The sequence below is a fragment of the Myodes glareolus genome, chromosome 15 (genome assembly GCF_982192425.1).
Source record: "Myodes glareolus chromosome 15, mMyoGla1.1, whole genome shotgun sequence".
Lineage (NCBI taxonomy): Eukaryota > Metazoa > Chordata > Mammalia > Rodentia > Cricetidae > Myodes > Myodes glareolus.
Window position 1 is genome coordinate 52,915,159 of NC_142040.1, and position 24,102 is coordinate 52,939,260.

At 42.8% G+C, this 24,102-nt stretch overlaps 1 protein-coding gene across 2 annotated transcripts in view; it reads right to left on the bottom strand.

Moving 5' to 3' along the window:
* The window catches only part of Rai14 (retinoic acid induced 14), a 138,007-nt gene that overhangs the window by 10,039 nt on the left and 103,866 nt on the right, over positions 1-24,102 (bottom strand). Inside the window, exons 5-14 of one of the 2 annotated variants that reach the window (XM_048429507.3) lie at positions 15,096-15,160; positions 11,222-11,279; positions 10,367-10,437; positions 8,518-8,624; positions 7,431-7,609; positions 7,135-7,163; positions 6,033-6,119; positions 4,969-5,055; positions 1,635-1,689; positions 295-413 (exon numbers count right to left, since the gene is read on the bottom strand). In XM_048429507.3, coding sequence (XP_048285464.3) covers positions 295-413; positions 1,635-1,689; positions 4,969-5,055; positions 6,033-6,119; positions 7,135-7,163; positions 7,431-7,609; positions 8,518-8,624; positions 10,367-10,437; positions 11,222-11,279; positions 15,096-15,160 — 857 coding nt within the window. The remainder of the gene's footprint in view (positions 1-294; positions 414-1,634; positions 1,690-4,968; positions 5,056-6,032; positions 6,120-7,134; positions 7,164-7,430; positions 7,610-8,517; positions 8,625-10,366; positions 10,438-11,221; positions 11,280-15,095; positions 15,161-24,102) is intronic. The other variant, XM_048429517.3, reaches the window with a different exon arrangement.

The following is a 24,102-nucleotide window of genomic DNA, read 5'->3' on the forward strand; positions in this document are numbered from 1 at the left end:
TATACTAACTTAATTTATATAAATTGGATCTATATTCTCTATTTAAGTTTTATGTCACTATACTTATTAAACTCTATATAATTATACACAATTTAGCAAGTTCCAAAAACAGAATTAGTGAACCCTGTTAAATAACCTAAAACCATTAAGAGTTTTACAGTTAACACTACTGAAAAAAAGAAACACTACGTAGGAAAAGAAGAAACGTGTAGCTATTTAAAACAAAATGGACCCAACTACCCTTGAACACACCAATACTTTACAGGGCAGCCTGTCAGCGACATGTTTACCAACCTGCAATTTATCTTGTAACTCCTTGTTGTGTAAGGTAAGGGAAGCGACTTTGGCTTGCAATAGGACAAGAAGATCTTGTTGGTCAGCCTCAGAACTGCCATCCAGCAAACTGTCCGCACCTTGGGAGAAAAGAAAGGAAATGTAAAGCCGTGCTTGAAAAACCGCAAGTGTTTTTCCTCTAACCCCTCTGCAGCTGGGCAGAGGGACGGCGGCCGTGAGCTACTGGTGTGTCTGTGCTGTGGAATCGCCGGCACAATGCTACAGGACACAGATGCAGAGCGGACTGTGGCAGCGGGCAGCTCTGGGTACCTGCCATTCACCCCAAGTACCACACCAGGAGTGATTTTCACTTCTCTTTGTCTCCACATCCCAGGTGTGAATCCTTTCAGAGGTCTCCTCTGCATCTGGTTTATCTCTTTACCCTGATTACTTCAGGCGTCATCACCATGCTTGGAAACGCTGCAAATGACTCCCCAACAAGCCTCTTCCTCCCCCGCCCCCTCCTCCCATTCCCGTCCTTCCTGCATGGGAACACATACAGCCCTCCAAACATACAGAGGTTGGCTCATTTCTTTGGTTCAATTATTCTCCCTCCAAAAACTATCTGGAGGTGGAGCAACACCGCTGTCTGTCCCACATCTTTGTTTTCAGGTTTATGTGATGTGGGATTTCCCTTTGTATGCTGTATTGTTTGACTGGCAGGCGCTCTCTCTGTCTGTCTGGGAATACTTAGAGCCCATGGTGTTAAAGTTAGCTTGTGGTCATAGCATGGCCCCATCTGTCTTGGGGACAGAACTTGGTGTTTGTCTGGAATGAGAATGTGGTGCTGTAAGCTGAGAGCTTAAAACCTAGGGACTGCATCTCGAAACAGTGAAAATGCTTAAGATAAATACATAGACTACAGTAATATGAAAGCCTATTTGTAACACACTAAATATTAAGATTGAAAGCAGGTCTAATAACTGCCATACTTTCTATGGGAGGCACTAGACATGGTATTTGAACATGTCTCCAGCAGTGAGGCGACAGGAAATTGTGAGTCCTCTAGGCAATGTCGCTACTCCGCGAGTGCTGTTCATGATTACAGAAACGACTAATTGATGGTGACAAATGATTTTTTTTTTTTTACATCCAAACTTAATTCTTTAACATGTAAGTTAAGCCCCCTTGCAGTGCAGACAGCATGGCCTATGCATGGCTGGCAGACCTGTGCTGGGCATGGGCATGGCTGGTCCTCACGACCTGACACAGAGTGCGTGACTGGCCTCAGCTCTCTTTATGGAAACACGTACAAACCTAAATGTGACCAAAGGAAGGAGAACCAGGTTTCCCGCCCTTACCTGTCGTGCTGTCGCTCAGCCTGTCTCTGTTTTCTTGGATAGAACTGATCTCAGCCTGTGTGGAGAAACACAAACTGACATTGAAAGAATTCCCCTCAATGTGCTCATCACACGTAAGAATCAAATCGCCTTCCCTCTGTGAGCTGCTAAGAGGAGAGCTGTGCTGCTCTGCTACAGAAAAAAAAAAAAAATCTCCCAGAACAGCAGTTAAAATCTATGCAAATAACAGACATGGTGACTTGATAAAGTTTAATTCTGAAAATATCAGCAACTGCAAAGTGTAATTTTGAAAACATCAACAACTCTCAGAACAACTTTAAAGGAACCTTATATAGTTATATTTTAAATTATAGTTGATGTGGCAGTTCATTTCTGGACCATGTTCTAAGACTGTAACAAATACACAGAGGAAGGCACTATGACAATCACAGACGCCTGCCAATCATCCCCCTTGTTTCCCTAGCCCAACCGGTCTCAGCCTGCTCCATTTCCAGGCAGCCAGTACTCCCCTTTTTGCATTTTCGAAAGCCATTCTAATAGAACATCACCTAGTAAGGGGTGCCTGGCCCCTCCTATTCATCATGACGATTTTCTATTGCTGGTGCTGTCTACACGGGATGCAGCTCATTCCGCCCATGGTTTACTATCAAGTGATAGCCTCTCATACAGATTAGTACCTTTATCCACGCAATTCCAGATGACATTTACAATGTACTCAGCTTAGAGATAGCGTGAATAAGCAGTGACATTAAGCACATGATTTGGTATAGGTATATATTTCCTTTCGCTGGATAAACACACTGGGCTGGAACATGTGGTAGGCGCACACTTAACTTGTGACAAAATTGTCAAACATACAAAGTACCTAGCATTTTATAATCCCACCTCCAGAAAATGATAGGTCTAGTTCTACCATAATACACACTCAAGAATCCCCAGTCTTTTTAAGCTTCAGCTATTCCAAATAGTTGTCATTTTAAAAAAATCTTGTTTTGTCTTGCATTGTTTAGGCACTAGATTCCATCTTCCTCTTAAAAGTTACAATTCGTGGTATCACTGGCTGGAACGCACTGCCCCTCTTGAGCTGCAATCAGATTAGAAGACATGGGGACACTAATAACAGGGACACGACTTTCTTGTCATCCCCTGCATAAGTGTGCATCTTAAAAGTTTATTAATGCAGCCTAGTTAGAGTGAAGGAAGTGACAGAGAGAACGGGCTTCAAAATTCATCTTTAGCAATCCTAAGTCGGAGGGAGGTGGATATGCAACCAGCCACACAAGCTTCATAAATTTCATAAACTTTGCTTCATCCAAAGTACAACTCCCTAGTGGTTGTTAGGTAAACAGACATTGACTAGATACCTTCTCTTTTTAAAAACACTTTCCAAACCCATATTCATGGAATGGGTGCAAAAAGGCCTACTGGACTTTCCAAAATTCCTAAAACAACCGCTTTTATAGTCATGAAAAAAACCGTACAGCTACAAGAAAGCAGGTTTCTTGCTGCTTTGGTTCCCTTATGTCAGCTCAACTTCGTGAGAAGATTAGGTTGAAGTAAGCTATTGTCTCTTTAAAAACAAAAACAAAATAATATAAAAATGTTTAATGATTGTGATTATGTTTAGTAGAGTATGTGGGGTGGGAAGTTTGTGTGCGTGAGTACAAGTGCGTGCAGACTTCAGCAGTGGGTGCCAGATCCCCTGGAGCGGCCTGACGTGGGTGCCGGGAGTGGAACCTGCTCTGAACTACTGAGCCATTTCTTCAGACCCTTACTCTTCCTTTTCCCATTTTTTTTTTTTTGTAATAAACTTCATACCCGGAAAATTTTGGATTTGTAAAGCAGTTACACAGAATTTAACATTAACAGAAACAGGGTAAAGATACTACTTTTTGACTGTGTTCATAATACATCTGCTAAAATAGAGATATTAGCAAAATAAATCACTGTTAACTAAACTGCAGCAGTTCTGTATCTAGGGTACAACACATTCCCCACTGGCATCCTTTTTGTCTTTACATGAGGAAGACAATCTGAGTCTTCAGCACACTAGGCAAACACTACCACTGAGCCAAGTCCCTGGGTTCTGATTTTTTTTTTTTTTTTTTTTTTTTTGGAGGCAGGGTGGCATTTTACAAAGCTCAGTCTAGGCATAAACTTTCCATATACTGGGTTGGCACTGAACTTCTGATCTCTGTGCCTCCACCTCTTTAGCTGGGTACTTCAGGTACCACCACATTTGTCTCAATTAATGTATTTTTTTCTAATCTAGTGTCTAATACAGGATGCTTTATTTCATGTCGAGAATTACATGAGATGAGTGCTAGCAACCAGAAGGAGGTAATTAATACCACTGTCATTTGGTTTTGGCTGGAAAAATGGCTCAGGAGTTAAGGGCGGCTGCTGCTCGACCAAAGGTTGGATCAGTGTTTGCAATGTCAGCTCCAGGGGATCCAGTGCCTTCTTCAGGCCGCTGAGGGCACAGCAGCACATGGTGCAAAGCTTCAAATTTTTAAAGTTCAAAAAATATTTTTTCAATTTGTAAACACTGCATATATTTATTAGGTACACAGTGGTGTCGACTTGTAGGATGAAGAGCAGCTAAACTGTGCCAGTTAACACTGCCTCGTGTATTTGTTTATAGTAAAAATACTCAAAACTGCCTCCCAATAACTTTTTGTGTGTACATACGTGTGTTAATAGTGTGTGTGTGTGTGTGTGTGTGTGTGTGTGTGTGTGTGCGTGCGCGCGCGCAGGGGGATGAGTATGGATATCAGAGGACAACCTCGGGTGCTCACCTTGCCTCCCTCTTTGCAACAGGATCTCCTGTTTTCTTTCCTCTGCTGCAGGGGGATTCTCTGTCTCCACCTCCCACCTTACCTCAAGAATGCTAGGGTAACAGACCCACGTTACTGCACCCAGCATTCTGGGGATCTGATCTCAGCTCTTCATTCACAAGTACCTTATCTACTGAGTCATCTCATTGTGAATTCAAGTCACTGTGTCATTTAATAGAGTTCTTTAATTTCTCAACATCTCCCCAAATTCTTGTCTTTTCAACTCTAAGAACCAACATTCTACTCTCATTTCGATGAATTAACGATTTTACATAAACATCATTTATCTCTTATTTAAAAATTATTAGTAAATGTGATTTATTTTTTCTAAACTTTTTTTTTTATGCTGTCCATGCCAGGAAAAATAATCAAGGGGCTCTTTGTGGAGAAATAGTGACTCAAAAGTGTAATCTGTTTTGCCCAGTCTTGTATAAATTAAAGCAAGGCCACCAGGTATCATACGTAGGGTAAGAAAGTTGAACGCAGAAAGGGAATACCTTGAAGGGTGCTTCAGCAAAAAATACTGATTCCTTTCCTGAAAGTGGTGTGGAAGTTATTGACCTTGGAGAAGACACATCGCTCAACTGAAAAAGAAAAAGAAAGCCACTAAGAACGGACATGTCTTCAAAGCCCATCTCCCAAGGTGCTGAACAATGGCTTAATCCCTGTGGTTAGATCTAGCAGTAGGTATGGAGAGGTTCATTTAATTGCAGAGTAAAATCCTCAAGGTAGTTCAGTTGCTTTGAGTATTTCTGAACGCTCTCAGAGTATACCTTCAACCTAATGCTACTATATTAACTGCATCAGCCTTTAAAATCTATAGAATTCTACTGTGGGTTGAGAACACTCTTAATGGATGTGATAACATATTTGTAAATGTCTGACAGATTCAATAGTCCTTCCACTATTTTATCTCTTTTATATCCTGTGCTTAACAATAAAAGCTATCCTGTTTTTATTTGATATTTTGTATTTTTTGTACTTGGTCCCCTACTACATACTCAGAAAAAAATTTAATATTAGTCACCCATAAGTGTAGTGAAAAAAGCAAATATTAATATCTTAAGAAACTAACTAAAATTCATCACTATCTATGTCCTTGCTAGCTAGCCATCCCCTCTGCACTCTCTAGAGCTGCTCATACGAGCTAATGACACTCGAGGCCATCTTAAGGAAAAGCTCCTGTCCTAAGACTTGAAGAAATTTCCTTGAGACTTAAAAAAAGGATACTGCTAAATTCTAATTTTAAGATAGATGAAACCCACGATATTCCAGCTTAATAACTTGACACTGCCATTTACTCTGTGTGAGAGTGTGTGTGCGCGTGCACACACATGCGTGCATGCGTGTGTTCTTCTGGAGCTCCAACCCAGGGGCTCACACATGCTAGGCAGGTGTTTTATCCCTATGCTTCACATCCAGCCCCACAGATTGAAACCGAAAACTACTAAGGGAGATTTGGAATGCGCACTTAGACGTCAGTATTGCAGCATCCCTCTGGACCCAGACGCAGAAGGATGGCTTTTGGTTTTGCTTATGGTTCATTCGCTCTTGATTTTACCTGGGTAGGACTGATAGGAGGTGGTGGAGCTTTGCGTTTTTTTGGAGTTCCACTTCTTTCTGAGCTTATTTTAGAGACTTGATCATGCTGAAAGTTATCACAGGCCACAGAATGGAGGTGGGTTAGTTATGTTAGTAAAGTCGGAGCAAGTAGCTGCAGCAAACGCGAGAACAACCTGCTGGCAGTTACACGTTCCTAGCTTCATCAAGGGCTGAAACACACCGCCCACAGTACAATAAGAAACATGCATTCGCTAAGTTTTCCTCCCAGCAACTCATGCTTTGATAGCAAGAAGGTTTAAAAACCAAACCAAACCAAACGGATTAAGGTGGTGTGTAGAACTGGGAAAAAATGAAGACATGCCTATCAATCACAATGCAGCACCCAGAATGCATTCCGAGTCAGCTTTTCCTCTTAATGCAGAGCACTCTGCACCACTGTGCGACTCCCATTCACCCACCACCCACCACCCTGCTTTGAAGGAATGAGAGGAAAGAAGAGCTTCATATGCAAAGGTTCCTCACAAGCAACAGCTAGCACGTAATAAATCCACTATTAAATATCTGCTTTCTATGACTTAGAAACCACGCTGTATAAATATATAGAAAAGCCAGACACACACAGAGAGCTCACAGGCTCTGAGGAAAACTTCCAAAAAGAAAATGTCCCTCTCGCTACCCCGTGTAACACCAATGCCAATTTCAAACACTTCAGCCAAAATTAAAAGGCTGAATCTCTCATTTTTCACAAATGCTTTAACAATTTTATGGGTATATATACTCACCCATAGGATATGATATTTAAAATATTTTCATTTAGTTTCAAGATTTAGCTACATCACAGGTCTGTTATTACTGCACTTCATAAAAACGCAGTATAAAGTACATACTTTTGAAACAATATAATAAAATGGTTAAAAAAATATTTGCCACCATGTAACAATGGATCATTCACTCAAAATTATGTCAGTCTTTTCTTAAGAATTTTCAACCCAGTTTTTAATCACTGCCCTAAGGAACCACAGCATTTATTCTCAACATTTTCATATTGTCACAAGCAAAAGTTAAAAAAAAATATAGCATCTCATTCCCAAGATAAATACCTGCTTTGGTTTTGTTGGGGTCTTTAAATCTAAAGAGAAAGAGTGAAGAAAAAAAAAGACTATGAGAACCATAATGATTCATATCTTTTATAAATTTTGGGTGGATGGATACACACAGACACACACACACTCAAAAAAAAAAAAACAACTCCCACACAACATTCAACACTTCATCTTTCTTCAAGCATGTATTAAGAAGAATAACAAAACACATCAGATTGCACGAATTCCTTGATCCTTTTGGGGAAAATGAGCGGATAACCTTAAAACAGCATTGGCTATTTTCTTTTACATACCAGCATCCTGAGAGATTTTTGATAATAGAAGGCTTTGAATTCCTGCGTTTTCCGAGAGTTTGGAATAATATAAGGCATTGTGTCCCAGAGAGTCTACAAGGTTCAGGTCGGCACCCTTTTTAATTAAGGCCTCCACAGCACTAGAGCTGCCGGCTTCACACGCGAGCATGAGAGCAGTTCTAGAGAAGAAGAGACGAAAGTCTAGTAAGAACCAAAGGCTGAAATGCTTTCCTGAGGCACGTTTGTCTTGAAAACAAGGAGAGGGGATTAAATACAGTTAAACCTTCAGTCATCTGGCGAACTAAGTGGAAAACTGTCAAGATGAAATAAGGTGGTATTTTTAAAACTTCGGACTAAATCAAAACGCTAAACTATAACCTAATCAAACAGCACAGACAGTCTTCCATACTTGGTCTACAATGACAGAAGGTCCTATGATTGGTGTAAATACCAAGCTTATTTTAGAGGCCGATTCTTCCACCTCTAGTATTTTAAAGGATATACATTATTAAAATTATTATTATTTTATTGCCATTGTTTTAAAACAGGGTTTCTCTGTATAGTCCTGGTTGTCCTGAAATTTACTCTGTAGACCAGGATGGCCTTGAACTCAGCCATTCTCCTGTCTCTGCCTCCCGAGTGCTAACATGAAAGGCATGTGCCACCATATCCAGCTTTAAAATTATTACTGTTGTTATTATGATTATTATTGTTGTTTTTGAAACAGGGTTTCCCTGTGTGGCTGTCCTGGAATTCACTATGTAGTCCAGGCTGACCTCAAACTCAGAGATTCGCTTGCCTTTACCTCCTGAGTTGCTGGGATTAAAAGTGTGTGCCGCCACCATCCAGGTTAAAATTACTTTTAAATACACTCAATATATTTACTTTTGTTTTGTTTAGGAGGAAAAATAAAATCACAGGAAATGGCTTATTCAGTTCAATATTTAATTAGTTTCATTGCAGATTCTTAGTCAAAACAGAGTCTCGGTTATCAGGAAGGTAGAAAGTTAAAAGAGGAAACCACTTTACAACATTAAACTAAAATGGGTATCAGCAAAGTTATGACTTCTGCCTTAACTTGTGGTACCTTCCATTTTTGTCCCTGGAATTCACATCTGCTCCATGATCCAAGAGAAAGTGACAGACCTCACTGTGGCCATTTTGTACTGCAACAAGCAGGGGTATATTCCCATCCTAGGAGAAAAACTCAGACTGTAACTCCAGTTCCAAATACCAGGACTGCAATACCTTGCCCTTCCCACATTTTTCTCATGACGTGTACTGCTAGGCTACACTTTCATCTGCGGTGAGATCCCATGCTCTCTTAGGGCCACCCTCACACTTCACCGTAAGTCTTACACAATGTCACCGACTTTAGCTGTCTTAGGCAATTTCACCCATGTTAGCTTTGCTCTAGAAGCCCAGCTATTCGGGTTGCCTGCTCCATTACCTATCACTAGCTCTGCCTGGTAATGTAAGAGAGAATACACACACTAAGTGTGTTCAGATGACAGTAAGTGGGGGCTGGAGAAATGGCTCAGTGGTTAAGGGCAGGTGCTGCTCGCGCTGAAGTCCTGAGTATGATCCCCTGCACCAACATGTAGGAAAGAAAGACCTGACTTGCTCAATATTTCCTCTCACTTCATGCATGCTGCACCCCCCCAATAAAAATATATGTTTAAAACAAACTTTAAAGTTTAAAGTAAAATTACTGGGGTGGAGAGATGGCTCAGGGTAAGAGCGCTTCCCGCTTTTCCCGAGTACCCAGCTCACAACCAACCATCTACAAATCTAGTTCCTGATGCTCTCTGACCTCCGCAGGCACCAGGCACGCATGTGGTGCACACACATATGTGTGGGCAAAAGACTTTCATACATAAAATAAATAAATAAAAAACCCTAAGCCAAAACAAAGCGATGACAGAAGTATTCCAGACTTCAGACCATGAGGACTTGGGACTGGTTACATAAAAAAGTAGCCTGGGGCCAGGACCCAAGGCTACATATGAAATTCATTTGTATGTTTTTTTTCATATAAAAGACCTTGCAGTTTACACATTTTAGCCATGTATATGAAATACAAGTTTCAGGCTGCGGCATATGTGGAGTTGGGGACTTTTGGAATAAGATGTTTAACCCTACACTGAGGTTCAGAAAGTGTACATGTGTTTCTTTGATCGGGGGGCAAGTACATGCAAATCACATTTCATGCTATAGCATGTCATTAAACCCTGGAACCACATGCCACAGGCACATATAGGTATTCTTGTGATAGGCCAGTGGAGTTACAAAGACTAAACGTTCTCTTCAGAGTTGGAAAATTCTACTAAGAATCATCCAAGGTGAAACCATGGGAAAAAAAAAAAGAAAAACAGAATTTCTAATTAGGTAGCTCCGACAGTTCACAGGGATCGGATTGCCAACTTGAGAAGATGTGGATTCACTTTGGTGACAAATCTACGGATGTTTGTGGGAGGGACTTTCTAAATGAGGTAAGATGTGTTAGGAAGACCCCCTGTAACAGCCAGAATGGAGGAAAGCAAGTTGAGAAATAGCATCAGTTCCCCTTAGCTTTTTAACTCTGGAGGTGGTGGAGCTATCTCCCTCAAGTCCCTGCTGTCCTGACTTCCCCGCCATGATGGTCTGCACGGTGAGAGTCGAAATGAACCCCGCCTTTCTTAAACTGCTGTTGTCTCATACTTTGTTGCGGCAACAAGACAAGTAACATACAAAATGTCCTATTTTTATAAACTGAGACATGAAGTTTTATTCACATTTGGGTTAATGGTAGAACACAAATATATACTTAGAATTGATACATAAGACTATTTTGCCAAAAAAAAATTCTGGTTGTAAATAATTTAGCAAATACTAAGGTCTTTAAGGTCTCGCTAGAAACCCGCACCCCATTCCCTCAGCGCCCACGTGGTACATACCGAGTCCTTTAGGTTTATGGGGCTCTTGTGTTCGCAGAGGACCTGCACAGCTGGAAGGCACCCCTGTGCCGCTGAGGAAGGAAAAACACAAGCGGTCACAGACAACCCAGATCCCCACTTCTAGGAAGGAAGAGTTGCTCTCTGGCCAGCAGATGAACAGCACAGAAGAGAAAGGCTATGCCACAGGGGTGTGAAAACACTCGCTTAATTTCAGTGTTAGCCAAAGCTACAGCCACGGACTCCCAGTACCTGGAGGCAAGCATTTGATTTAGCTTCTCACAGGACTTGGCTTTTCTACAACTAGAAATAAAATTAATAAATAAAATTAATTATATATTCAATCACCCCCCCCCGTGAATTTTTAGTATCAACATCTGTCACTTGAAGCTGTGACAGACAGTAAAACCAAAGGTAGACAAATACAACTGGCCTTCATTGTGATCCCCAAACAAACAAACAAAACAAAACAAAAAGTGTCTTCTAGTCCTGAAATCCACAATTGCTCATTACCACTTTAAACCCTTTAAATTGATTTAAAAATCTATACACATATGTATGCACACATATGCACGTGTGCTTAGTACTAGAGCTTAAAAACAGAGCACATGTTAAGCACGCCCTTCATTACTGAGCTTACTCAGGCAGCCTGAGCTGAATATATTAACCACAGTACTGGCTGCAGGGCAGCAAACCAATGGTAGGGGCACTCCTTGGTAAATCTGTGCGTGACTTACAAAGGGAGCGAATTGAGACCTTCTGGGAGCTACAGAAATCAGCCCCATGAACAGAACAGCAAGGCGAGTGCCAATGGAAGTCTCCTAGAGTAAAACAGACAAATAGGAGAAAGCACGGTACCTGCGTAGTGTAAAGCTGTCTTCCCAGAGCCGTCAGTACTGTCAGCTGGGCTTTTGTACTGCGAGAGAAAAATGAGTATCTTAGAGTAACTGCACAAACACCATCGAGTCCAGCCTTTTCCCTCAAGCATCACTTATTCGGAAGGGCACACACGTGTGTAAATCCTACCCTCTGAGCTCCTTGGCCCTACAGTCCTTGATGAAGAAGAAGACACATACCCAAACAATCAGGACAGCAGCTATGGTCACCCCATTGCAGATATGGTCCTTCAGTCCACCCTGACGTCATCTCTTCAGCCCCATCGGCTAACACCCACGCTCTATGAACTCCTGTGTAGATCCTGTATTTTCCCATTTCCTCTGTCTCCTCTCTTAAAACCAGCTTTCTCCGAGTCACCTACATGGTCTCTGTTTCCTTGCCTCCCATTCACTCCTGAATCCACGTGGCAGGTAATCTGCCCTCAGGATTCCACAGAGATGGCCCAAGTCAAGGTCACCAGGAGTCACGTAGTTCTCACACATCTGTCCTCTGATGGCTTTTGGAGCAGCAGCCTACTCTCTCCCCAGACTTCCCCTTCTTCCTCCTGAGGCTATCTGTGGGGTTCAGCCTCTTGTAGCTTCCCCCCACTACCTGACCAGCCCCCTCCCCATCTCTAACAAACACACAGCCTCACACTTGTCCGTTGCCGTTCCCCGAAGCTCTCTTCCTGGTACTCCCATCTGCACCTACATTCAGATGTCAGTGACCCGAAACAGCAGTGAGTGTTACATAGGTAATGAATCAAAACTTGCTTTAAGCCTGCTCACAACCCAAGCTGGATGACTGTCCCTGCAGTCATCTTCAGTGGGTGATGTAGGATTCCTCTCTGTATGCTGTGAACACCATGGGTTAATAAAGAAACTGTCCTAGGCCTGCACAAGACAGAATATAGGTAGGCAAGGAAAACTAAACTGAATGCTGAGAGAAAGAAGACGGAGTCAGTGAGAAGCCACGTAGCCCCTCTGGAGACAGATGCCAGAACTTTACCCAGTAATTCACAGTCTTGTGGTAATACACAGATTAATGGAGATGGGTTAGTTTAGGATATAAGAGTTAGCCAGAAATATGCTTAAACTATTGGTCAAACAGTATTGCAAATAATATGGTTCCTGTGTGAGTATTTCGGGGCTGAGCAGCCAGGAACAAACAAGCAGCCTCCTACAACAAGTGGAAACTAAGGTATAAGTAAATTAATGAATTGCTTGAATTATGGCAGTGGTGAAGCCAGAATGTGGACCTTCTGGAGCCTGGATACTTATTCGTATACGAATATCACCTGTGAGTGCCCAGGCTTGAGACCCCACTGCACCTGCCTGACACCTCTGGTGTGATTCCTCATAAGCACGCAAAAGGCAAGTTTTCCACTCCTCCATGCCCAGCTTGTTCCTCCCTAAGTTTTTACTATCTCTGTGACCACCAACCACCATTGGCTATTTACCCAAAGAAATAGAAACTGAATTAACTTTTATTTCTCCTCCTCTTTTCCTCCTCTAAGCTCTTACCCACCACATCCTGTAGACCCTTTCTCCAAATCACATATGAGAGACACCTTCTTCTCTTTCTCATTACCTAGCCCAGGCGGCATTTTTCTCTTGTGAACTTAGTCTAGCCTCCAATGGGTCTTCTCGATTTGCTTCTTCCCATCTTAACCCACTTCTATACCCAAAAGAATCATCCTATAAGACTGTAGGTTACTGTCTGCCCTTCATAATTCCACAGAGAATCTAGGATTACTTAGCTTGCACATCTCGACATACAGGGCCCTGCATTTTGTGCCGCATTTTCTCAAGCCTTTGCCTCAGACTCACTCACTGGCTTTCTCCCCACCCTGACCAATCCCTTGCCTACCCACGTCCCGTGTCTTGCTGGTCTGTTTGGAATGGGTTCCACTGGTTCTCTGCACACTGGAGATCTCAGCTTAAACATCACCTTCTCTGGAGGGCTTCCCTAGAAACCATCACTTTCCGTCTTAATGCCCTGGAATTTGTAACACATGTTTCTTTCCTTGTGAACCAGACTCTGCACTCCACAAAGTCAACAACTGCGCTGCTTGCTGGTAGATACTTACTGCTTAGCACCATGCATCGTACCCTGAGAACACTTGATATAAGGGAGGGCAGGAGGACTGACTCAGAGAAGGGCGAGAAGTCATTTGTAATTTCAGGACTCCACAACTTTCATTTTGTGCTAACTGCCTTAAGAAGCGAGGAGTTGAGCATGGTAGCAGCTGGAGGGCAGAAATATCTTCAACAAACAGACAGGGCTAAGAGACCAATGCACAGGGTACAAGAGCAAGGGGTCAGAGAGAACACTAAAGGCAGAGGTGCTTGCTGGGATAAGGAGAGCGGGAGACAAGGGGGTCTCATCTGTACACAGCCTGATTCGCAAAGGGGTGAACAAGTGCTGGAGAGGGTTGCCATGCAAGTCCAGCAGGAGGGCCCTGGAAAGCAGGATTCCTAACAGTAATCTAGAAAGAACAATGTTCGGACGGAGTGCAGGCCAGGGGAGGTAAGAACAGGCTCCCTTAGAGTGAAATGCTTCCTCTGCTGTGGTTAGGAGAAAGGAGATCCAGTTACTACTTACCAAGGCTTTGGCCTAATTTTAGAACAGCACAAGGAACTGTTTAAAGGCTTCAAAGATTTCAGAGAAAAACCAAAGCATTTGCATAACCAGATATAAAATGACATTAGAGGCTAGAATATCTGGTCCTAGCCCACAAGGACTCCGAGCCTGTCAGGTTAAATCTTCCTTAAAATCAGAGCCAGATGTATGGGCCAGAGTGGAACGGGAATTTAAAACGTATTTTTAGAAAGTGAAGTAGGACCCAGGGTGAAGAGAGGAAGGGTACCCTAGCCAAGTGAGTCATATTTCCCCTTTATCCTGGGGACCTGGTCCTGCAGAAGGTAAGGAAGAAGAGCTCCATGTTAAGTGGCCAAGGGCAACTCTCTTAAGTCAACAACACAAACACAGATCGATTTTTCTTGAGTTTTGCTTTAAAGACCCGTGAAGGTTAAATATTCCCAGGATGGGCAGTAGCAAGCATCATGCAGGATGCTGTGTGACCAATGTTGCAAGTTGATGAATGCGACCACAGTCTGACTCGAGAATTTCAAAGCCAAATGAAAGCAAGATGCTGAGGCTCCAAGAGTGCTTGTGAAGGCCAGGACAACAGCTTGACAGGACAGACAGTTCTCCAAACACTTATTTTATTGCTCCATGCGGGTCCTGAAAATAGCCAGCTTGCATTTTGACTGGCAACAGCTGGACATTACTGTACGGCTGCTATTGCGGGGGGGGGGGGTTCGTGAAATACGTATTTTTACAGATTTACAGAGGTCATCACCTTAGTGGGTCATTATCAACTTCCTGGCAAAGTCAGCAAACCAGGAAGTTGGATAAAAATTATAAATAAGAATAAAACCGAGCACTTAAGCAAGGACTAAGAACTAACTAAAAAGCTCATCAAGTTACGGACCAAGGGATCATGGCTGAAACTGTTAATCCAGAAGGGACTGCATGCCATGAGCAACTTCCAGAGCGCACAGGACACCGCAGAGCCCGTGAGCCAGAGGTCACCACAGTTTGGAAAAGAGGAACTGAATAAGGGGGTATTAAGGCCGATCCCAGGGAGACATTCCAATTTCTTGTGATGAGCCACTTTTCTAAGTAGCCATGGAAACAACCTTATTATTGACTGTTCTTTACCAACGGGCTGCAGGACTGCATTAACAGGTATGTACTGAGAAGAGGGGTTTCTCCTTTTACAGATAGGGTTACCTTTAAATTAGTATTAACTAAATAAATAAAGTGATTCACCTATGAGTTACCTGCTTACCTGAAGGAGCTTCTTGACGTACTCTGGGTGACCATTCTTGGCTGCGATATGTAACGCACTGTGTCCTAAATGGATTAAAAAGTAAAAACTGGGGAGACATTCAGACAAAACAAAACACATGCAAGTAAACTGGTTTCCTCCGAGCATCTCCACGCATGTTGATTTTGGCTGATCCCCCCCAGGCCTGCTCTTATTCCCATCTCTCCACCCTACTCTGTTCTTAGGGCCTCACCCTAGTTTTCCCTGTTTTATTTTCATGTCCTGTGTTCTAGCACCCTTCCACTCCCTTCCTTACGGCTGACTTTCTCCCCTTTCTCAAGATCCCCTCTCTGGTTTCATGACCGCAACCATTCGCAGCCAGAATGTGTGCATGAGAGAGCAGGCAGTGTTTGCCTTTCTGAACCTGGGCTACCTCGGTACAGCACTTTCCAATTCTCGTTTTCCCGCACACTTCATAGTTTCATAGAACTCCATGTGTAGATGCAGAACAGTTTCATTATCCACTCCTCTGTTGATGGAGGCTTTAGGCTATTTAGTCCTGGCTATTGTGACTAGAGAAGCAATAGGCAGGGATGTGGTAAGTTTCTCTGTGATACACTCAGGAGTGGTAAGTACGGTAGGTGACCTTGTACTTATTTCTTGTTTGGAAGTCTCCACACTGATTTCCACAGCAGCTGCACAAGTCTGCGCTCCCACTAGCAGCCAATGAGTTCCTCTTCCCCTAGCTTTCATTGTCCTTTATAATCCAAACGGGATAAAAGACTTTAATTTAAAACATGAACAGCCGACATTGCTCCAATGGAGCATGGGGATAAACACGAAGCTAAAAGTACAGACAAGAACTTTCTGAACAGCACACGCTTCCTACATAGTATCTAATTGCTGTGCCAAAGGCAGGAGGAACCAAGTCTCCAGCACAGCGGGGCCGTTCCTCTAGAGATTAAGGCCCCACATTCTTTAGAGTGACCACAGATAACATTCGGAGGCTCCAACCACCGTTTCCTGCAGGTTCCATTCAGCTCCGGTCAGGACTGCACAGTGCTGCATTTAGCTGACATGAGTGTGCACAAAATGCCCATGTCCACAACTGTCACTTCAAACTAGAATACCTCAGGCCTAGAAAGTCAGAAAAGACAGTCCACAAGCTAGCAGACAATATTCCAGAAACCCAAACACTTACACCCTATGTTTGGCCCCTCATTTCCCTCTCTACAAAATGCGTTCAACCCTGAATAAGTGCTACCTGGGGTTTTCAGATATTTACAAATTCTTGTGCAGGAATTCGGCAGACAGGTAACTTCAAGAAACCCTAAGGTGCTACCCAACTGCCCAGTGCCAAATGAACCTCCCTACCAGGGCCTCTACAACTGCTGTATGTTTAGCTCAAATTCTCTTCCCCTCCATTAGCCACACGGTTTGTTCTCTCGCCTTCAGGTTCAACTTGAAGGCTGCCTTTTAAATGAGATCTTTCTTGGGCTAGGGATATAGCTCAGGTAGTAGAATACTTGCCTAAGTGCGCACGATGCCCCAGGTTCAACACCTATCATAGCACAAATGTGGCATTGTGGTAACAGCACCCAGATCAGACGTTCAAGGACATACTTGGCTAAACGGTTGGAGGCTGCCTTGGGAAATATGAGACCTTATCATAAAAAAGAGTCCCTCCCCCCTTTTTGTTCTACCCATTACATATCCCATTTCCTCTTTAACTCCTTTTACACTGGTTTTCTGCGTCATTTCTCCATTCTTCATGATGCCTCATATCTTACAGCACTCTGTTCTCAGCTCTAGTCAAGACATACACTACTGACACCACACGCACACACATGCACACACGCGCGCGCACACACACACACCCACCCACACACACACACTCCTACCTGTTGGTTAACTGGACCCCTGGCTCTGCAGTTCTCTCACTCCCTACTGAGTTCCTAGCTCCTACAACACTGCTGGTGAACAGCTGGTTCTCAACATAGTCCAGTCATTTTGAATTAAAGGCGATGCTAATTTCAATGTCTGTAATGACTGGCTCGATATGCCTAAGTAACTCAATATGCCTAAGAAAGCCTTAAATTGTGTCTTTCCCAACTTGCTTGGCCAATATATCCCCAAGGTAACATTCATAAGCAACCTTTATTTTGGGACTTGCTTCAAACCCAGTTTCAACCTGAGCACAACGGATATTTTTTGCTGGGTCACTGCTGTAGGTGATCATTCTGCTAACTCTACTAACCTGTCACTCTGCCTCCCTGGTCCCCACCCAGGAGAACTCTACTTATGACAATCAAAACCATCACCAGGCATTGCAAAATGTCCCCTATGCACAGAAAGAGCCTAGCGTCGAGACCTAAGATTTTAGGAAGAACAATTTCTTTTACATGACAGCCCAGTTCCACAATGCCATTTTTTCCCCTTTTGATTAGTCTTCAGTTAGCACTGACTAGAATTTTCTAGAGAACCACATGGTTAGGAAACACCGTAAAGAACAGAGGGTCAGAAGATCATGGGAGCCAAACGAATACATGCCAGTTCTCAAAAGAACAGACCTCTCTATTCTGCAAAAGATACCCTGGGATGTTCAGGGCATGTGCGGAGGACATTTTAGTTGGTGTGGGATAATGAGGCAGAAACCCCTCAACTCTCTCTTGAAAAGATGAGGTAGAAGAGACCCTTGAAAAAGGGAAAGTAAGATTTTTCTTTTCCTCTTCTGTTTTATGTACAGGACGATCCTCTGTTTCAGAATTAAATGAAGCCCAAGAATGAGAGTTCATTACACTGTGCATTTAACAGGCTTTAGTGGTCAGCTTGGCCTCTGCAGACACCATTTGTACCACTGTTGCTAAGGACAAGCACATTTTTAATTTTAAACAAATGCTTTACAAATGAACTTCTGGAACACATCCTGATTGTAAACTATGGACTGTTTATACTGTGCATGTAAGGCATTAACTGCTGTCTACCCTGGGAAGAGAGGCTATTCTACACAAATACCACTCATCTGACAAAGTCGTAGTTGTCCAAAGACAACATGGTAGGAGCACTCAGGCAACATACCATAACTAGGTATCAGGCTTTCCTGTCTCTCCGTGTTCGGGTCATACCTAGAAGTGAGTGACTGATGTCTGCAGAAGCAAAATCCATCGACTCCCCTTTGATGTCTGCCTGTAGAAGAGTACTTCTCACAATATTTGGTCTCAATATCCAAATCACAAATCATTCCCAGACACCACCACACTGACAGCAAGATGTCTCTCACATTAAACTAACATTAAAACAAATTTCTCTCTCCAAATACAAAGTCTCCTAGACAGAATATATTATTTATGACGGAAGCCCACTGGAAGGAGACGATGCATATTCCTGGCTCCCAGACAGCCATGGATCTGTCTGGCTGTCAGGAAACAACTTCCCTTTAGACAAATATCAAGGATAACCATAATTCATGTTCACTCTAGCAGATCTTTGCTCACAAACACTAGTTAATTAAAAACCAAGAGCCACAGATGACAGTTGACTAAGTGATCCAATATTGAAAGTGACTCTAAGTATCTGCCAACCTACATGATCATGCCTTACTAGATTATTAATACAGGAAATGGAAGGGGGGAGCCTAATTAGCAGGGTCATGTGATGTCTGGTCACGCGGCACAAGTGCCTGGATCAATTTCTTCAACACCTGGAAATACTTATATAAATATTGAAGAAATAAGACTACATGATATTCAACTAGATATGCCTTAAAATATTTCCTTAAAGGTCAGTTTCAAAATGCAGAATATATTTCTACAAAAAGCCACAAATTTAATTGGTTATTATTTACAATTTTAAATATGTATAAATGGCATTTTTAAGAAGTCCTTGTCTTCAGGTGAATTTTTACCACCGAAACACAAGTACGGTCAGCTCGATACACTCCCAGAGAGAAAGCAGGCCGGAAAATACTTGTTTCCAGTAATACTGTTGTTAGAGTTAGGAGACTGTCCCTGTGCCCCATCTTTAAAGCGCAATATACATCCAAGGCCACTTCTGAGTGCTACCGTCTGGAGTGTTTTCAGGGCCAGGTATGCTGATCCTTGTCTTGTGACCTCTCGTGGCCTCCCCACACGCATGCATTAGCAGCAAGTCAAACATCGCAAGTCATGCCGTTTTTGCTTTCCTTTATCTGGAGTTAAAGCATGAACTACATGTATTGATTCTGATGGGCAGCTATCAGGATGAATTATCTTTTAAAATGTGAATACTATCTTTTCTGTTTTCTTTTTTGGGTCAGGGGATTCTCACTATCTATGAGTCTGGCCATCATAAGAACTCACTATGTGGACCAGGGTGGTCTGATCTCACAGAGATGTGCCTGCCTCTGTTCCCCAAATGCCGGCATTAAAAGCCTGCACCAATACATCCAGCATTATCTTTTCTACTTTCATAAGGTGTCAATTGTGAGTGGGATTAGTGTGTCTAATATAATGAAAGGTCACTCATAAAGTTAAAAACAAAAGCAAGCAAGCAGACAAAAATAAAACAAGTATCCTGGCAACCGTAGATAGTACCGAAGGGGGAGGACTCACAAATTGGAGCCCTCCCAGGACTCCCTATGTTTTACGTTTTCATAGCTCTGATTCCCACTCTTCTAAATATCCTTTCTGACTAAAGAAGTTTCACAAGAAAAAGCACCCCAAGAGATTAGCAAATATTTAGGGTTATTAGTGCGACGAGACACACAAATCACCCTTTAGCCTCTGCTTCTGCCTCTTGCAAAACCTCTGTGTTTCCACTAAGCACACTGCCGTCTAGAATCTGCATGATGAAGGCAGATGTGGTCACAGTCCAAGTGGTACCCAGTGAGGTCTGAGGGCATCCAATGCATGGTATATGAGCTGCACCTCCCTTTCCCACGCTGTTCCTGGCTGTTCCTGGGATGCGGTTCCCTGGGATGCAGTAACCTCAAACCTGGGTGACTGGAGCCACAACTGGACTCGGTGGGTCATCACAAAAAGAAAGACATGAAATCGGAAAGAGGCATGTTGGGAAGTTGGGGGAAGGGCATGGATGCATATGCTCATATTTCATCGTATACGGATATGAAACGCTCAATAAAAAATGAAGAAAAGCTCCCGATGGTGCTGGAATAAGGAGTGGAGAGCTCTGGTCCTCATGATATAGAGAAAGGCCGTCACATTGGTCTAACACTGTCAACTAAGAAAGATGAACTTCCGATGCATTCGCCACTTGTTTTGAATTGCGCCACACTGTCCCTGTGTATATGCATGTTAATAGGGAGAGTCTGAAGGCACATATTCCAGATATCTAGAATAACATCTGGTTTTTCTCTCTAGTCTTCTAGTATATATTTTCATTTCCTTCTGTCTCCTACTTTGGCGTACAGGTAATAACAACAACAATCACAAAGAATCAGCAAAACAAAACAAAACCCCCAAACCCCAGGCATTGCCTTTGTTATATTCCCAGAGTGTCTGATACACAGACAGAATGCCCAGATATCCCATAAGGGAAGAACAAGACCACATAAGAAACAAAGCATCCAGGATGGGTACCGTGGGTGCAGTCAGAGAAGGCTGAACTTCTTACCTATGCACTATACGCTGCTTGACAAACAGCAATTGAAGATGGGGTGAGGGGCAAGCAAAAACAAAGGCACAGGTCTTCCCTATGTCTGAGGGGTTTGGGTTGCTTACTCTAATTTTTAAGCACAACCACTTGGTGTAGACACTGCTAAACCTTTTTAGTTCTTTATCCTTGTTGTTTGAGTCAGAATCTCACCAGTAGTAGCCCAGGCTAGCCTCACATTTGCCCACTCTTCTACCTTAACAGGTAGTGCCACCACACCTGCCCCAAATCTTTTCCTTCTGTTGTGGTTTTTCTGTTTGTTTGTTTTGTTTTTGTCTTTAAGATTTGAAGTTTGCTAACAGCCTACTAGTAAAGAAGAACAAAAAGTTAAGTCCCACGAGTCACCATAAAACAGTAGCCAGCTACAATGAGCTTTCTATGATTTTCTATCATGAGCATTGGCCTGACACTGCTGAGCCGCCAAGGGTGACCCTCTCACTGAAGCCAGCTAAGCTATCTAAAGTATGCAGTCGCCTGCTGACAGTGTCTAGAAGACTCCCTGTGAGACATCCAGAAGAATTTTATGAATTCCAAGCATCTCATATAGAAGCATAATTTAAAAGATAGATTAAAAGATTCCTTGCCTCTAAAGGTTACCTACTCAATAGTTTAAAAAGTAGGGAAAAAATTGCAATTTGACCATTGTAAGATCGTGTGAATAAAAAAGAACAGAGCGCTCCAGTGAGACACATTCTGAAAGGAGGACCCTCCCACTGCTAAGAAAGCCCCCCGGGGCCAGGCATGGGCTCACACCTGTAAACTTAGAGTTCAAGAGGCAGAGGCAGGAGGAATACTGAAAGTTTATGTATGACTGTTGACGTAGATACTGAAAGTTTACTTATGACTGTATACGTAGTGAATTCCAGGCCAGCTGGGATGGTGACCATGGTGAGAATATGATGACAATGATATGATATAATCTATATACATATATCAGTGTATCAGTGTAGGCATTTTAGTGACAGGTTTTTATATCGCGTCTCATCAGGTTTCCATATCGAAGGCTAAAACATCTCAGTAACACCGAGCGACATGTAAGGTGAGTTTACTGAAAATATTGTGTCAAAGCTGGAGGCACAGAGGTGGGTTGATCTGGGTTGCTCTTTGGGGTGTGAAGGTTAGCCAGAATAGCCCATTCAACAGGCTTCGGGCCAACGAGAGACCACGGTTCAAAACACAGTGAGTAACACCTGGGGAATGATATCAGAGGTTGGTCTGTGGTTTACACACACACACACACACACACACACACACACACACGTGCACCTGCATATATATGAACATGACTACACACATACATACGACACATACAAGTGCACCCACAAACATATGAACATGCACACACACACACACACACAAGTGCACCTGCAAATATATGAACATGACTACACACATACATACAACACACACACACACACACAAGTGCACCCACAAACATATGAACATGAACACACACATACACACACCACACACACACAAGTGTACCCACAAACATGAACATGCACACATACATACACACACCATGCACACACAAAGTATACCTCCAAACATATGAACATGACTACACACATACACGAAACACACACACAAGTGCACCCACAAACATATGAACATGAACACACACATACACACAACACACACACAAGTGTACCCACAAACATGAACATGCACACATATACACACACACCATGCGCACACAAAGTATACCTCCAAACATATGAACATGAACACACATACACACAACACACACGCACAAGTGCACCCGCAACTTATGAACATGAACACACACACACATATAAGTGCACTTGCAAACATGAATAGGAACACACACCCCATACCCACAAAAGGCAGAACAGTATTCTATAATTAATTTGAGCTAATTAGAAGTGTTAGGGAGAGCACATTTTTGCTGTTGCTGTTTGTTTGAAGGAACACACCATTTCTTCCTTCTTGTAGGAGGAGAAGCAATGGCTATTCTCTTCACATATTTTTGTACCCCTATCATGAACATTTATCAAAGGAGCTTATTTCTCTCTTTAATGTGAGGAGAGATGACGGGTGATGTTTGGCTGTGACGGAATAACTAGGTTCCCATCTAATCTACTTCCTAACAACAGAAGCAGTCAAACAGAGCCACAGGACAGCGGGTCCACTCACTCTAGCCTAGCTCTCAACACTGCTGTTTTCTTAGAGAGCAACCCCCTCGCTGACATTACTGGAGGTATGCTGGTCACTCACATTTGCACTAGATGACGTGGGATAACTCTAAAAGTACTGACAGTGTGCTTTAAAGTAAACAAAAGAGTTGGGTCCTGAGATTAAAGATGTCATTTTCTTCTCAAAACAGTCACGTTAAGGAAGACATTTATCCTTCTACTAACTGACCTTCCTCATATTTTTTTTTTGAATTCTATGAGAAAAATCATTGGGACTTTGAATTTTCTCCAAAATAGTTATATCAGTTTGAAACATTAGCCTGACTTAATCCTCATTTACTTCCTCAGAAAACAAACACCTGCAACTATTCTCAAAGTATCAAGATTTCCAGCTACTCAATTACTTCAAAAATGGGGGAAAGAAAAGTCAAACATGCCTCGGACTTTGAAAACCATCCTGAAACATTACGTTTTCAACTGTACTGTGGGTAAGAATGGCCGTATGACACCTGGCTGATCCCCGAGATGGCTGCTCTGAAGAGGCCACTCAGGGGAGGGAGCAGAAAGAACTCAGTATAGCTTTGTGAGCAGCCTAGACGAAGACTGCAATTATACCAATTTTATATCCCAGTAAAAACTAATGTAAACCTTTTAGAGGCCAAAGATTTTCAAATGCATCAGACAAATGAAGTCACCAGCTTGAACCTTTCCACATGGTGAACAGAGAACACAGCCTAGGCCAAAGACCCAGGGGCCGTTGCTGGAGAACAGGGCTACACACTCAGGCTGTCCTGCTTTTCCTTGCATTCGCCTTGCTAATAATTTGCCAGCACTGGCTTCACATTAGAATCACCTGAGAGGCTTTTAGGAAACATCCCTGTTAACAATGATAAAATAACCCAGAAAAAGCAGCTTAAGGGAGAAAGGTTCATCTGGCTCACGGTTCCGGGTTCCAGTCTCTGCCGGAAGGGAAGTCACAGTGGCAAGAGCCTGTGGTAGTTGTCTGCATATGTCCACATAGCAATGGATGCATGTACGCCAGTGCCCAGCCCACGCTCTCCACTCTTACTTGATCCATGATCCCGTCTAGGGAATGGTACACTGGTTGGTTCTTCCTCCTTAACATGTCAAGACTAGGCTAGTCATGATATGCCCAGTTTCAGTCTTTCAGGCAATGAATTCTAAATTCTGCCACACTGACAACATTAACCATCACAACAAAT